At 50.2% G+C, this 16,536-nt stretch overlaps 1 protein-coding gene across 2 annotated transcripts in view; it reads left to right on the top strand.

The window, feature by feature from the left end:
* Positions 1 to 16,536, top strand: part of LAMA5 (laminin subunit alpha 5) — a 97,084-nt gene that overhangs the window by 45,433 nt on the left and 35,115 nt on the right. For both annotated transcript variants that reach the window (XM_080403662.1, XM_080403661.1), the window contains exons 4-15: positions 1,942 to 2,060; positions 2,447 to 2,617; positions 3,090 to 3,187; positions 8,180 to 8,295; positions 9,209 to 9,327; positions 10,146 to 10,236; positions 10,998 to 11,132; positions 11,594 to 11,656; positions 12,940 to 13,080; positions 13,472 to 13,609; positions 13,861 to 13,995; positions 14,492 to 14,626. In XM_080403662.1, the coding sequence (XP_080259788.1) occupies positions 1,942 to 2,060; positions 2,447 to 2,617; positions 3,090 to 3,187; positions 8,180 to 8,295; positions 9,209 to 9,327; positions 10,146 to 10,236; positions 10,998 to 11,132; positions 11,594 to 11,656; positions 12,940 to 13,080; positions 13,472 to 13,609; positions 13,861 to 13,995; positions 14,492 to 14,626 (1,461 nt within the window). The remainder of the gene's footprint in view (positions 1 to 1,941; positions 2,061 to 2,446; positions 2,618 to 3,089; positions 3,188 to 8,179; positions 8,296 to 9,208; positions 9,328 to 10,145; positions 10,237 to 10,997; positions 11,133 to 11,593; positions 11,657 to 12,939; positions 13,081 to 13,471; positions 13,610 to 13,860; positions 13,996 to 14,491; positions 14,627 to 16,536) is intronic.

The raw sequence follows: 16,536 nt of genomic DNA, 5'->3' as shown, positions 1-16,536 counted from the left end.
CTCATCGTGTTGTGCAGGATCAGCCTCTTTCACCTTGCTTTGCTGGGCAAAGAGCAAGGCTCTGTCCGCTCTGCTGAGGGTAGGCTTCCACAGTATGCTGTTTCCTTAAAGCGTTGCTGTGGTTTAAGGCTGATGGGTGACTTTGTTTTAGCTTAGAGTTCCCAGCTTCTGGCTCATACGGTTGTGTAGATCTGCAATAACTGGAGGAGTTCTTTTGTTTTCCTGAGTAGCTGCTCCTGCTGAGCATCCTATTTCCATGCCTGGCTGTGGCAGTACTCTGGAAATCAATCATCTTGAGCCCGTGGTGACAGGTTCCTCGCCTGGGTCTTCAGAATAAATTGGCTTTAAAAAAGCACCTGGCGAAGCAAAGCTTGGCGGCCAGAGACCTGATGTTAAATGTTTCCACATCGTCTTCCTGTGGATGCAACTGAGCTCCTACTGTTGCCAAAACAGTGTTTCATGGAGCAAGGCCACGTCTGGAGATGAGATGTTGGGTGGGTGCAAGCCAGAGATGAAGCCAGGGGAGGCAGCAGCTCTCTCTGCTTGCTGTTCCTCCTGCCTGGCTTAGCATACAGTGCAGCATGTGGAGTGAGGAGCATGCCTTCTGGAGGCACATTGCAACAGATTTTGGAGGATTATTCCCCTGAATTAGGCTAACGTTTTCCCATCAGCTTCCTGTGTAAGCTGAGCAGGGCTGGCTGGCAGGAGCAGCAGGTTGTGTTGGCTGCCTTTTCTTCCACCTTCTCCCCATGGAAACACACTCAGGAGCACTGCAGCAACCTATGCTGATTGCTCCTGGCGCAGGTGAAATGGGTGTGGGAAGGATCCAGCAGCCTTTGTCCCAGGCTTTTCCCCGGGGGAACAGCCCCGAGAGTGGCACTGTGCAGGTTTTTGCATGGGTAGATGCGGGTGCTCACCACTCTGCACAATCAAGTCCTGAACTGCCCCAGCACGTTCACCATGGTTTGGTTGACACTGCCAGCACAGGGATGTCAGACATCCCAGGGATGAGGGTGCTGGACTTGCAGGAACAGCTGTGCAGGGAAGCCAGGCCGTTCCCACAGCTGCAAGGAGAGTCTTGTCTTGCAGTGTCCCCAAAGCAGGTTGCAGGACCAGCAGTGTGACTGCGTGGTGGTGCCTGTCCCCTGGCTTTAGCCAGCCTGGAATTGCCACTTAGTGGCAGGAGCCCTTGATTGCTGTCCCCAGGGGGTGGTTCTGGGCAACTTTGGCATTTCTGTTCTGTAGGGCTGGTTTAAGAGCCATTGTAGAGTTCAGAATAAGGTGGGAGGAGACATCCTGCAGGTAGTTGCTCTGCCTCTTCCAAACACCGCAGGTCTCCTCCCCACACCTGCATGTCCACCCTGCCTGGTGGGAAGTGTCACAGCGGTGACTGTGGCTTATGGTTGCTCCCGTTGTGTGGTTCTGTGCTGGTTCACTTTTCAGGACTTACCCAAGAAGTTAAGGAGCCTTATGAACGTGATGGTACAAGCTCCTACATCAGGAGCAGAACCTCCAGCAGCAAAGAGCCCTTCCTCAGTTCAGCAGAAGCAATGTAGCAAATACAGTGCCAGTGTAGCAAATTCAAACCAGGGTTAGATTCCAAGCTGGTGAAACTGTGAGCTTAATGCCAAATGAAGGGGTGGGTGTCTCTGCAGGTGATCACAGTAGGTACAATGGCCATTCTCACTTTCCTCATTTACTACAATGAGGTGATTTGGAGGCTTTTCTTACCATGCCTGTTACTTTCATAGTGACTCCCTCCCTTAGTGGAGTACGTGTCTGTTAGCAGCAACTGAGTTAATGATACAAAGCAATCTGTACATAGTAAATACTTAACAGAGAATATATACTTTTCTCTCCTGTTTGTCAGTGTGGGAAAATCAATACAGGGCTCTGAATTGTTCCTTTCTCTTACTGCCCTTATCTCTGGTTGATGAACAGCTTCCAAGAGGGACTGCATTGAGAAGTTTGGACTGCAAACTGTGGATCGTATCACCAAGGACGACCATGCCATCTGCACTACTGAATACTCCCGGATCGTGCCTTTAGAAAACGGGGAGGTGAGCAGTTGCGTGTTTTCATCCCCTGAAGTTTCCAGAGTTTCTCAGTGACTGTAGGCACTCCTGTTAATTGGTTCCCTCTTGACTTTTGGATGCCACTTCAACTACTCGCTTAAACCAAATGAGACTGGCAGGGAACTGATTCAGTCATCTTGAAGGGAGGTGGAGGTAGAGTTTGGGTTTGGCTGAGGGAGAGGTTGGTTTCCTTCTACTTCACAGGATTATAAAGATTTGTTTTCATAGAAATTTCACAGAATGGTTTGGGTTGGAAGGCACCTTAAAGATCATCTAGTTCCAACCCCTCTGCCATGGGCAGGGACACCTTCCACTAGAGTGGTTGCTCAAAGCCCCATCCAACCCGGTCTTTTCCCTCCTTGCGTTCACAGATTGTTGTCTCTCTGGTAAATGGGCGCCCAGGAGCCATGAACTTCTCATACTCTCCTCTCCTGCGGAATTTCACGAAAGCCACAAACATAAGACTGCGCTTCCTGCAGACAAACACTCTGCTCGGGCACCTGATGGGCAAAGCTTTAAGGGACCCTACGGTCACAAGAAGGGTAAGCCTAAATACCTCTTGCTAATGAGGTGGAAGTGTTTGAGGGCTGTGCGTGCTACCTCTGGGGAGATATCCATGGATGTTGCCTGTGGGGGGATTTTTTTCTCTCTGTACTTGTGCTCCCCAAGTTGAAAGGTCTGCAGCAGATGCCACTGCTGCCATGGCTGGAGCTGGAGGCTGCTTGGCAAAAGCAGTGCTTAGCATCAACAATGTGAAACTGGGAAACACCTGCTGGTGTCACATGGGGCTTTCTGGCTGTGCTGGGAGACACAACATGTAGCTAATGGGCTCTGTTAGTGGTGGTGGGTCTTACCACAGGCAGATATTGCAGCCTACAAGGTCCAGCTTGTCACTGTAAGGGAAATACCCCAACACATCATTTTACTGGATAAAGCCCTTCTGAATCCCAAGCACAGCAGTTATGAAGCTTATTCATAAATATATTAACGGACAGTTTTTCTTGTGCTCTCCAGTATTACTACAGCATCAAAGATATCAGCATTGGAGGGCGCTGTGTCTGCCATGGCCATGCAGACGTCTGTGATGCCAAAGACCCTAATGACCCATACAGGTATGTTTTTCAAAGTGTCAGTTCTGTGTAAAAGCATTTGAATTGTTGTGCTAAGAATGAAAGATACCAGTGTGAGTTGTGTCCTGTCCTGAGCTTATAATTGTGCCAGCAGTATTGTTTGTGGCTCTGCTCTGAGATGAATCAGAAACTGGTCCAGCCAAAGTAGCAAAAATCAAAAGTTTTGTTAGGTTATTTTTCAGCCAGATCAGCTCCCTGGTCTGGGTGCCCTGCCCACAACTTTGCCATCCCCGTGGAAGCAGAGTGCTGGAATGTGAGGGTGGGTGCACAAAGCCGATACTGTTGTTGAGCATGGAAGTTTCTTGTCAAAGCCCAGGGCTGGTTTCTGAACTTGTTCAGAGAAGTCTCTTGCTTCCCATGTGGCTTCTTAAGATTTGGGGCAATGCTTTCATAAATAGATGGACTTCCAAGAAACCAGAGGCTTTACTGCCCACTTCTCATAAGAACCATAAATTGGTTATGTATGTAGCTAAACAACTAATCTTTGCAAAAGAACAAGAGCATGCAAAGCAGTTACATTTTGGCTTATGGGACTCTTTCCATCCGCCTTGGCAACTTGAAATGCCAAAGAGCTGCTTCAAACCATGAAAGTGTTGCTTCTTAGCCATCTGTTTGCAGCCTGAATGTTGCCTTTATGAAAGGGATGGGTAGATTCAGCTGGACGAGGGAAGCTTATATTTCTTTCTCATCAGGATCATGTAGAGCTTTTGGATCTTCTAAAATAAAATTCCAGTGAGTCCCAGCCAAGGTTAAAGCTGCTAAGTATTAAAACAAAAATGTATTGGTAAGCAAGTCTGCCTTAGTGTGCCAAACTCTCTGACAAAGGGAAGTTCAAAAATAATTGAATGTACAGTTCCTTGGTTTTGTTTTAGACTTTGGTGTTGCTGGATGCACAGTACACTTGTATACTAGGGCAAAAGGGCTTCATGGTGCAAAGTGATTCTTTAACATAGGAACACCATGACATTTCTTGGGTGTATGGGTGGCTTGGGGCTCTCCAGAAATGGGGGGGAAACTGAGGGAGGAGAGATGTGTTGGGAATCTTTGTTCAATGCCACTTCTGCTGATGACTGTCTCTGCCTCCCAGAATTCCTCTCCTCCATTCTCATTTGCATGCATTTGGCATCTTTGCTCTTGGTCCCAAACTGTGATCTAATGTTGCAGCACATGTTTGTAAGCAGCTGTTGCATTTCACCCAGAGCAGATCACACTTGTCTGGAGGAGAAAACATTTTCTACTTGGGTGCTTTGTACAGTCAGCACATAACATCTGTAAAGCCCTTTGGGATACATCAGTACAAAGGTGCTGGGTAAACAGAAGAATTTCTCATACATAGCTGTACCCTTTTAGCAATCCCAGGAGCACGGAGAAATCAGCAGAAATATGATACTTACAGTTGAGAAAATGAGTAATTGGTGAAATGCTGCCATCCTCCAAGGCTCCAGCAGCAGCTGGGTCCGGCCTTCCTGCTGAAGCGGGCAGCGCTGGGCAGTCATCCCACTTCTCCTGCCTTGACATAGCACAGAGCCAGCACAATAATACCTGCCATAATGCTGCATGACAGGCAGCATCTCAGAAGCAGCTGGGGCTCTGACACTGTCCCTTCATGTCATGGGCCCCAGCTGTCAGAAACATGTCATTTCTTCACAAATCTGTGTGACCTGTCTGAATAGGAGGTGTGGTGTGTTCCTCTGCACATGTCCTGCCTCTTCAGATGCCGATGTGTGACAGCAACAGGGCAAGGAAATGCAAAGAGAGGGAAATAAGGAATGTGAATTGGCCCGGCCCCATTAAAAATCCCAGTTATGTCTCAGCCTGTCTGGGAGGTCTCCCTCTCCATTCTGTACATGCCTGTGTTTCGTGTGTCTGTTGCCCAGAAAGGCAGGATGAGCACTTTGATAGAGGTGAGGTGAGCTAGAAATCTTGGCAAAGACTTTAGGACGTGATGGAGCATGTTCGTGAGTTGACTTCCTGGCCATAAATGATAATGTTTATCCAGCTTTGGAAAGTTTCTCTGAAGTGCCAAGTTACAGAGCCTGCACATCCAGCTGTGTGTTAAGTTGGCAGCACGGCTGATCCCCATGTGAGTGTGTATGTGCAGGGGCCTGCAGTGTGCAGGCAGATACAGCCTCTTCAAGGGTCTTTGCATTTGTCACAACTCTCTCTCTCTGCCCCAAGATCAGGTGGGCTGAGTTAAGCAGAGGGAAGGAACCTTCTGCTGATTAAAAGTGAACACCAGCAGGATCAAGCATAAAGCTTTCTCCTGGCAAACCTGTGAGCAGTGGGATAAGCATCAGTGGGGACCTGGCACTTTGCAGATGGAGAGCCCAGACAGGAATTGTGTGTTAACATGCGACTGCTGTTGATGTGAGCTCAGGAGAACCCTGCAAGTGCTCTGCATCTGTCTGATAAGAGCAACTGTTTCCATGGATTTACTGGCCCATCATGGATGCCACAAGCAAGAGGAAGACAACCGGAGAGTCCAGCTGCTGCTGCTGTGCCTGATGCTGAAGATAACCAGCAAGATAACAGCAGCCTGGCTGGTCAGAAGCAGATCTGCAGGAGGAGGTCAAGGATGCCTTCCCACTGCTGGATCCTGAACACTAGCTTGCTCTTTCCCTTTTTGGAAGGGAAAGCACCATGTGTTCTGGTAGATTTGTGCCATCTGTGAGTCCCTTCTGCAGGTGTTTTTTTCCCTCAGTACAGTCAGAAGCAGTTAAAGGAAGGGGCTTTTTTTCCTTTTTTTCTTGATTGTGCTGCTCAGATGTCCTGGCCAAATCCAAGATGCTGTAGCACTGGTGTGCTGCTCTCAGCTCTGATACAGCCGCTCACTGGAAACTGTTTATTGTCTCTGTTACTGAGCATCAATTCCAGTGGGAAGACTGTGATTTTATTTTTTACGGCAGGATGACCAGGAAATATGTGCTATGTGAACACAGCCGCTCTCTCTTCTTTCTTGTATATATTCAATCAATGAAACATGTAAATACTGTAGCTCATGCACATTTGTCCATAACTCATTAGCAGCGTGGACTCGGCACAAGGTGTGGTAAAGCTACTATGATAGATGAGCTCTCTTGAGAGGTCGTTGCTAGTTCTAGACAGCAGAGACTAAATAAATAAGTCCTCCTCCACCTGAAATATGCATCCTTACTTATTGAGTGCCGTCTTTTTGCATTCTGGGAACTGAACCAGTGCTTTTCAAACATCTTGAACATTAAAGGTCTGGGATGTGTGGCTGGAGCCACGTCCTCTAGCCAGGGAGATTAATGGTGCTCAGCAGGTTTATAAGTTCCCTGACTCAGTGACCATCTTTCTCTGCACACATGTGTATATGGATGTTAATCTTGATCTCCAGCTATTGCCACGGAAAAAAAAAACCATGAAATTTGGTTTTCTTGGAAGTGCTCAGTAGTAGTCAGCCAGGTGAGAGCTATGTGGGTGGTTTCATTACAGGGGTATGGCCAAGGTTTGCCTCTCATTGAGTCTCCCCCTTGGGTCTGCAAAACACGGGGGGAAGAAAGTTCCTGGTGAATGTTTCAGGGGTCATTTCTGCCGCTTAGGCTCCAGCCAGCCTCTCAGGGGCTTGGTTTCATGCCTGTACCCTGCTGGCCACAGCCCAGCCTGTGAATGTGGGTAGGAATGGGTCATCATGAGCGTTCACAGAGCTGACAGTGGCCAAGCATTCCATGGTGTCTGCAAGGGAAGGACCACCAGCAGGGCTGGGACCTCCTGCCTCTCAGCCCCTCTGGCTGAAGCAAACGTGCTGAGTGTGGATCTGCCTGCATTCCCTCGAACTTTCAAATCATCCCATATTTCATTAAAATGAGTTCACTTGTCCCGTGCTGCTGCCTCTGTCTGGCTATTCACTATCCATATACTCTCAGATGCCTTAAAAATACATGTAGGTGGAAACCATGACACTCAGTTCACTGCAGCCATGGAAAAGTGTGTCTGCAGTCCTGCATTTCACTCAGAATAACCATCCATTTGTTTCTAATGTTTAAAAAAAATTACTTTTATTTTTAAATGCTTTTGAATGGAAAAGCATTGGAGGGAGGGAGAGATGGGAGTGGCAGACTGGCCCTGAGGGGAAATGAGTAATTGTACAGATAAAAGCTGGAACATGCTGTATTATCCATAAGTCTAATACAACAGAAAGCATTTGTGTTGGATGGGAATCGCCTTCTGCTAAGTGGAAGTTTTGGAGATGATATCACTGAAGTTAATGAATCACCGTTGCGGTCGAGCAGGGATGAGATCCATCGGTCAACTGTCGAGATTTTTGCCTGGCGCCTCCGGAGCCGCCTGTTTACCCAGCCTGGCCCTGCCTGTGCCGGCTGAGAAATGCAAGAGCTGCATTTCACAGGGAGTGTGCGGGGCCAGCATCTACTAAAAGACTTAATTCAAATTTCATGGGCTTTCTCTCTGCAAGCACAGGTATACCTGGAGGAGCAGATGGGACCCGTGTGACCCTATCCCTCTCTGGCTCTGGGCTATTATTTATTCCTTTCATGCTGCCCCTGCATGGTGGTGGGGACATCTTTGTGTCCCTGCACCATACTGCTGCCTCTCAAGCAATTTGCTTCAGCTCCAATTTCTACCAATGCTAGCCATTTCACATTTTACTGTCTCTAGCTGTCACTGCTAGGCAGTGAGACTGATTTTGCTGTAACCCTTATCTGCCTGTGAAGGACAAAGAAGTGATGGTGGAGGAAAAGGAAAGGAGACAATGGCACTGGAAAAGCAAAGTTTGGTGTTTGGCTTAGAAAAATATAATCAGCAGTTCAGAAGTTTAAAAAAAAAAACGCCTTAGAAGCCTGTTTTCCAGAATACTTGGATTAACAAATATCACTCGTTTTTGGGTCTGACTAGTGATAGCTCTGCATGACAGGGTTATGCAGTGGCTCCCCATCACACACATCGCAGCTCATCACCACAGGCTTGGCTGTACCTTGTTCCTCTCCCTTGCAGGCTACAGTGTGACTGCCAGCACAACACCTGCGGCGGGTCCTGCGATCGCTGCTGCCCTGGCTTCAACCAGTTCCCATGGAAGCCTGCCACTGCTGACAGCGCAAATGAATGCCAGCGTAAGTGAAGTTGGGTTTTCCCTTCCTTTTCCAGCTGTTTTGCAAAGCACAGACTGACCGTGCTTCACCAGCCCCTTGATGTTGCAGTGCAGAGAAGCCGTTCACTGAAATGGTGGGGGTTACGGTGTGTGGTGCTGGGCACAGGGGAGATCGCTGGCACTGCGGAGCGGACAGTTTGCACAGTGGTTAATTGTGTTCAGTCAAGGCTTACACAGGGAGGCCCACTAGGTCTGTGTGGGACTTCGCTTCTGCTTATGTTCCAGTTCCTCCTCTGTGTCCAAGGGTTTGTGCAGGCAAGTCTCGTTGCTCAATTCTGTCTCGAAGATGAATTACATTTGGATGTGTTTACATACAGGACATCTTTATTTGTCTAGAGAAACCTTTAGTAAATGCCAACAGAGGAATTTATGCTGCACTGGGAATGCAGAGCACGGAGCATAGCTACATCACACGCTCTCTTACAAACGCAGGGCAGCAAAGGACAGTTGGATCTTAATCCTGTGGGTTTGTAAAGAGCACCCTCACCGGGTGCTGAATTTTACAGCTCACCTCTATCCTGGATGGGATAAAAGAGGCAAGAATGTTGCCCTCTCAACCAGACTATTTGAGGCCCCAAAGCTGGGTAATTTCTCTTTCTCGTCTATACATGCCTGCACATATTTCACTTCTGATTTTGTGCCTGCTGCGTTCTTCTGGTTGCAGACTAGACTTTATGAGAGAGTTGTTGCTTCTGTGCTTTTGAACCGGGAGACTTCTGGGAGCTTGGGTGATCATGTAATCCCCCAGATGCATTCAAGCATCTTTCCTCATTGAAATGTCAACCCACAGGAAGAGTTCTTATCTTGAGATCTATCCAGTGATTGAAAGACCTCCGTGGGCTGGTGGCTCAGCTAACATCTGTTTGTATTTTCAGCTTGCAATTGCAATGGCCATGCCTATGACTGCTACTATGACCCAGAGGTGGATCACCACAAAGCCAGCAAAAGTCGCCAAGACAAGTTTGAAGGGGGAGGTGTTTGCATTGACTGTCAGGTAGGCCTGAAGAACTCCTGTGGAAAAAGTTGTTGCAGGTTTTTGTGTTTGTTTCTGCTGTCAGCCTGGAGTTCAGCCTTGGTGGCAGCTCTGCCAACCCCCTCATATACCCTCTGTTATCATAATTAGGTCTTTCCCTGGAAATTTAGTCTCTTTGCCATAGATTAAAGGATTGTGCACCAGTAATGAAAACAGCATTTGGGTTCCTAGCGGTTCCCTGTGTAGTACTGTGACCTTTCTGTTCTGATGCTTTAGGGTTGGGTCTGCTGAGGCACTGTGCATTGAGAGGGACAGGTTGGTGCCAAGCACGCTGGGAAGTCCCTGCCTGGTTTGCAGTGCTCAGGTGCTGCCATCTCTCTGGATCTCTCTCTGACCACCAAAATGCTAGTCTCTTCAGTCTCTGAAGTTCCCAGTGAAAGTGGGAAAGTAGCTCTTTTGCTCCCAAGGTCACTGTAAGCTGGTTAATTCATGCAGTGGCATGAAACTTTTAGCTGTGCTTTCTTGTTGGGAGGAAACAGATTGCTTCCATCCTCCTAGCACAAAGTAGGCAGGACATTCTACCATGTGAAGCAAGTGAAATGGGCTCGAGGTCAGATATGAATCTGAAGCTCATACTGCATTTACGGGAAGATACAGTTTGCAGGAAATGCTTTGTTTTCAAATCAGTGTATGTGGAATTTTGAGCAGATTTAGGTCTTCTGTCTGCTGACACTCCTGAGTTGTCTCCTCTGGCCCCTGAAGCTGTTAGTAAATCTGGCAGATGAACATAGATCCTGCAGGCAGATGAACTGATGCCCCTCTAACCCACTGTCTTTCAGCATCACACCACCGGCATTAACTGCGAGAGGTGCATCCCAGGATACTATCGGTCCCCTGACCACCCAATCGACTCTCCATACATTTGCTACCGTGAGTATGATCTCTCCTGCAGGCTGTAGATAGATGCCCTCCTGAACTTGATGACACTGGGGAGGGTGATCTAGAGGACTGGGCTGAGAGATTTTTGTGGTATGTGGAGTCTGGCACCATGAGAGATGTGGCCAAGTGGATGGTTCCTGCTGCAGCTGGTATTGCCCATGGAAATGTATGTGTGCATGCAGACACTATGTGTGTCTGCGGCATCCATGAAGTCAGAAGTGGTAGCATGTTCCAAGGCTGGAATGAGCTAAAAACGTGTTGTCCTCGCTGCTGCTGTGCCCGCAGGGAAATCCATTCTTAGTCGTCATCTCTGTGCTTTTTCAGCTGGCAGTTGCAGGCCATTGATCTCCATGCCCTAAGACAGAGATTTCTAGGCAGCAGCGGGTTATATCCATTTTGCTGGGGAGCCCAGCTCATTTGGGGAGCTATGACACATCGTCTGTTCTGCACTGCGTCCTCGTGGCAGTGTGCCACCACCACCTCTTTGGGGGGCAGCTGGTGTCTCCTGGAGAAGCAAGTCAGGTCTGTGCTGCTTTACTTGGGACCCCACAGTGGGACAAATACTGTGGCAGCGGTTCCTCTAAACCAGACCTCTTTTGAAGAAGCAAAATCTCTTTATTTTTGGAGAGTATTTGCAGCAGATGGTGGGGTCTCTTACAGAGGCTCTGTATTGTAGTGATGCTTCTGTGGTGCACATGGCTAGCGAGGGTCTCGGTCAGTGACAACCACTGCCAGCTTGTCCCTCTCTGCAGGCTGTAACTGTGAGTCTGACTTCACCGATGGCACCTGTGAGGACCTCACTGGCCGCTGTTACTGCAAGCCCAATTATACCGGGGAGCACTGTGATGCCTGCGCCGAGGGATACCTCAACTTCCCCCACTGCTACCGTAAGTGGGGTGTGTGGGACTCTGGAGTAGTCAGGTTGGGGACCCCACAGACCAGTGGGTGCAGAAAGGGCCAACAGCTCCAGTTTGGGCTGCTCACCAGGTGTCTTTTCCCTGTGCCACATGGCAATTTTGTCCCAAGAAGAGTTCTTGCAAGTGGAGTCAAGTCCACATTTGGCTTGGGTGGAAGCTGGACCAGAGCTGAGCTGGACTGAGCTCGGCTCTCTGGAGTCAATGGGAGCTTCCCATTTGGCTGGAGTCTCATCTCTCACCTCCTGTGAAAGACGTCTTTCCAGAGCCCAGGTTAAAAATGGCTGTAATTGATCTTTTTTTTAGTGGGATTTCTCCACTTTGTTCCATGTTTTCATTCAGCCTGTTCTTTGGGACTATCAACCTCTTGATATGCTGACAAGATTTCTTTGAGCGTATGTGATGACCTGTGCAATGTGTCTTTCTCTGCCTAGCCATTCCAGCTTTTGCTCGCAATGATACTGGAGAACAAGTGCTCCCTGCAGGACAAATAATAAGTAAGTGCAATTTTCCTTGATGCTTTGGCAGTCACAGTGCCATTATTTCTGTTATATCTTCTGTTCAGTGTAAGGTCAGGTCTTCAGCTTACTGGGCATGTACATTGTAAGAGGCAGCCCTGACACAGAGTGGTTCTGAGAGAGGAGGCAGCTGAGCAGTGAGCGAAAGGAAGTTTTATGATGCCCTTTTTATAGACAGGGAAACTCTAGCCCAGAGTGACCATGTGATTATGGGCTTTTTTCTGGGGTCCAGGCCATGTGGGGTTGTCCCTTCTGGCCTCCCTGTAAGGAACCCCCTCCAAGATCACGAGCTGGGTTCTCCCAAATCTCAGCCTTTGGGTCCAGATACAAGCCTGTCCTGCCACACCTGCCTGCCCTGCATTTTCCGTGTGGCGGACAGCATAGTAGGTCTGTGTCGATGGCCCCTCTGCACAGAGCAGCAGGTAGCACTGCTGTGGGCACCTGGGCAGCATGCACAGGCAGCTGCTTGCTCTGTGTCACTTGTTTGTTGTTTTGAAAGCTCACCCATGCCCTCATCCCTGCTCCCCTACCCCTTCCTCCTCTCTCATGCTCACTCCTCTCGGTTCATCTCCCTTGTGCTTTTTCTTGTCTCTTTTCCCACCGAGTACTCCCCTGTCTCATGCTCTCCAGCACGCTCCAGATAACCTTTTCCTTCCTTCTGATATTTTAAAGTCTGTATCTTCCAGACAGGTTTTTCTTTCCTGAGCTGGAATTTCTCACTTCCCTTCTCATTTCCCCACCTCTCCCTCCCTCTGGTTCTTGGATGACATTTGCCCTTCCCTCTCCCAGCCCGACACCCCATGCTGCTTGCCTGGAGCACCCACCTGCCCTGCCCTGGCAGGGGGAAGGTCTCAGGTGCAGCTAAGCATGGGGAAAGCCGAAACCCCACCCTGGTTAGCTGAAGGCTGTGGTTATTCCCACACAGCTTGGGGGCAATACTGCACCAAATCAGCTCTGTCTGGGCTTGTGCAAGCAGAATTTTTCACCCTGTGTGTTGCCCTGCTGTCCATCCAGCACCTCGTGCATCTGTGTGATGCTGAGATCTCCCAACCAGCCTGCAACCCCACGAGCCAGCCATGCAGGTTGCCTGAGCAGGGTTTGGGGAAAACATTTGCATCTGGTAGGAAGGTTATTAGAAGGCAAATGCCCGAGCCATTGCCTTTCATGGCAACTCCTTCCCTGTCCTTGTGGGACCTCTGCCCAGCAGCAGAGATGGACTGACAGCTGTGTGTGGTATTGCTTGTTGTGTGCCCCCACTCCAGACTGTGACTGCTATGCCGGTGGGACAGAAGGCAACGCCTGTCGCAAAGACCCTCGGGTGGGGATGTGTGTGTGCAAACCCAACTTCCAAGGAACACACTGCGACCAGTGCGCCCCAGGCCACTATGGACCCAGCTGCCAGCGTGAGTAACTCAGGGTTAGTGGCCCCAAGCTCGCCTTGCTTGCCTCCCTGCTGGGGAGGAGCGTGCCTGTCCCTGTCCTCCGCTTGCGCTGGGGAGGAGGAATTCTCCAGCCCCACTTCCAAGTGACAAATTCCCATGACTTCTGCTAGTATTTTCCACCCCACTCTGACCCTCCAGCATCCACCCAGCCTGGGGGGGGCTCTTGAGAAATTCCCTATGGATGTGAGCTACGGGCCAGGCATGCTTGCTATCAGCTGTGTCCTCCATGGTTTCTCGAGCGAGTGCATTGCTACCCCAGATGAAGAGGCGTTCTGGTTCCTTTCCTAGGATCCTAGGAAGGGGAAATAGATGAAGAAGCTGCTTATTTACTAGTGCCCTTGTTGCTTTCCAGCCTGCCAGTGCTCCGGCCCTGGTCAGTACGATGGCACCTGTGACAGCAAGACAGGACAGTGTCTGTGTCGAACGGGATTTGAAGGGCACTTGTGTAACCAGTGCGCTCCCGGCTACTTCAACTACCCTCTGTGCCAGCGTGCGTATCTGTCCTCCTGTGGGCCTGGGTGGGTGCGCACAAAGCCAGAGTCTTCTGGCAGCGTTTTGAAGGAGGACTGGAAAGCGGGTTTGTAGATGTTGGAATGACATAGGCAATGGGCAGAGATCGACAGTTTGAACACTTAGAGCAGCACCTAAGTGCCCATCTGAGAACTTCAGGAAAAAACTTGTATTGCAATGAGCTTTGCCCCATGCTCCCAGCACAGGGAAAACAGTTTCCCTTTGTTGCAGTATGTGGCTGCAGTGCAGTTGGGACACTGCCGGAAGGCTGCGACTCCGTCGGGAGGTGTTTCTGCAGACCTGAGTTTGCTGGGCCACGGTGTGAGCACTGCAGTCCTGGGCACCACTCCTACCCCCACTGCTACGGTAAGGACATTAATGTTCAGTTCTTGCTAGTCTGTCATGTTATGAAAAACATGCCTATTACTGTAAGACTTTGGTGTTTCTCAAAATCAAACCCCGTGTGGTTTGCATTTTGAATTTGGTAGGCTTGTTTTGGAGGTCATGGATCGTGCCAAATCCTGGAAGACAAAGCAGTTCTTATCGGTCACACTTCCTCATCACAACCCTGCTGTGACATCGTGTCCCAGCTTATGCCTTTTTTGATCTGTCTTTTTAGTGCATTAACCTACTAAACTGCTGAGGAACATTGAATGGACTGTAAAAAAACCCTTAGTGGCATTTTCCTGGTATGGCCATAACCTTAGCTGAAAATGTTGCCCATCTTTACAGGGAATTAAGAAATTAATTTAGTTCTGATGGGAATGGTTAACTTCTGTGGGGCTGAATAACAATTCACACCAGCAGCAGTTGGCCATGAGTCATGTGTTTTATCAGACTATTGAGAGTCCTGCTCTTACAGCTTGCTCCTGCGATTCCCGGGGTGCGGTGGACAACAACTGCAGCCCAGCTGGCCAGTGTCGATGCCACGTGAATTTTGCGGGACACACCTGCAACCAGTGTGCCCTGGGCTTCTACGGGTACCCCAGCTGCACACGTGAGTAACCACCATCAGATCTCAGGGCAGGGAAGGGAATAGCTGCTGCCTCTGGCTTTGTAGTGGTTTTCCTTTTCATAACCCCTCTCCCAGGGGTATATATGAATATAGCTGTCTCTTGCAGCACAAATCAGTTTTCCTGTGCCGGGCCCTGCCCGTGGGCACCGCAGCCCCGCAGCGCCCAGGCCAGGGGCACAGCGGGGGGAACTGCCCGGCGGGACGGGGCCGGGGGGGGCTGGTCGCCGGCCGGCTGGGCAGGAGCCCCCGGTGTGCCCAGGTGGCCAAGGCGGCCAGCAGCAGCCTGGCTCGTGTCCCAGACGGTGTGGCCAGCAGGGCCAGGGCGGCGACCGTCCCCCTGGGCTCGGCCCTGCTGAGGCCACTCGAACCCTGTGCCCAGCTCGGGCCCCTCCTGCAGGACAGACCCTGAGGGGCTGGAGCGTGTCCAGGGCCGGGAACGGGGCTGGGGAAGGGGCTGGGGCACAAGGCTGGTGGGGAGCGGCTGGGGGTACTGGGGGGCTCAGCCTGGGCAGCAGGAGGCTGAGGGGGGCTGAGGGCTCTCTCCAGCTGCCTGACAGGAGGGGGTGGGCAGGGGGGGTCGGTCTCTCCCCCAGGTAACAGGCGGCAGGACGAGAGCAAACGGCCTCCGGTTGCGCCAGGGGAGGTTTAGGTTGGCTATTAGGGAAAATTCCTTCCCCAGAGGGTGGCCCAGCACTGGGACAGGCTGCCCAGGGACGTGGTGGAGTCACCAGCCCTGGGGGGGTTAAAGGACACGTAGATGTGGCGCTCAGGGACATGGGTTAGTGGTGGGCTTGGCGGCACCGGGTTAACGGTTGGGCTCGGTGATCTTAAGGGTCTTTTCCCACTTAAATTACTCTGTAATTCTGTCAGTTCCCTTGTGTGCTGCATTGCTCCTGGAGCAGAGCTGCTGGTGCCAGGGCTGAGCAATGCCTACAGCAGGTGCCTGTGCCCCCAGATACTCTGAATAGCCCTCTGCAGTCCTGGCCAGCGTGTCCCCATCTCCCTCCTTGTTGGCAGTCCGACTGGAAGCCAGATGTACTCTTATGTCTCCCAGAAAGAATTTACTGCTCATTAAAAAATAATCTGTGATACAATTTCCCTGAAGCAACAAAAGAGCATCATCACCCCCTTGCACCATACTAAATGTAGACGCCTGAGCCGTGGCCAGCTGGCAGAGTGCTGCTCGCAAATGCTGATGCCGGCAATATGCCTTTGAAGAGGCTGGAGGCATAGATGAAATGGTCTCGCAGGGGTTCGGTAGTCGTTTTTTTTATGTGTCTAATAAAGCAGTGTCCAAATTGCAGAGCTGTAGAGGAGTCACAGCAAGGAAAGGACAACCTGATTTGATTTTTTGAATCTGTTGTTTTATGAACGGTGTTTTGCTGTTAGCCAGTCTGGAGGTGTCAGCCTGAAAAGTCCCCTTTGGCAAGGTTTTGAGGAGTGCTGGCTGGGCAAGGAGGACATGGGCAACTCCCTGACAGCTTGCTGACCTTCATGTGGTAGGGCAGCAGAATCTCCATGTGCGTTTGCAGGAGGCGGGTCATGCAGGAAGCCGCAGAACCATTGCCTTGCCCGTGGCTGCCAGAAGTGCCAAGGCTGTGTTGCTGACCCGGCGCTGCAGGCTTGCTGCCCACATACAACATCCACAGGGCAGACCCTGATGGCCAAATGCTCTTGGGTGTTTGGGTGGAAATGGGCTTTTGTAAGGTCTGATCTGTCACTGGCTGCTGACCTTTTGGGGATGAGATCACACATTCTCCTTTTACTTAACCAAAGCTTCTCCCTGCCTCCGGGAATACGCATAAATGTACATGAATAAGTGTGATAAACATTGCAGCTTCTATTGTTATTCTGAAAAGATGGCGTGTTTTTAACCAAAAGCAAAGAAGAAG

This window comes from Falco punctatus (assembly GCF_963210335.1).
Source record: "Falco punctatus genome assembly, chromosome: 10".
In the NCBI taxonomy this organism is placed as follows: Eukaryota; Metazoa; Chordata; class Aves; order Falconiformes; family Falconidae; genus Falco; species Falco punctatus.
This window is presented reverse-complemented; position numbering and strand designations above follow the sequence as displayed.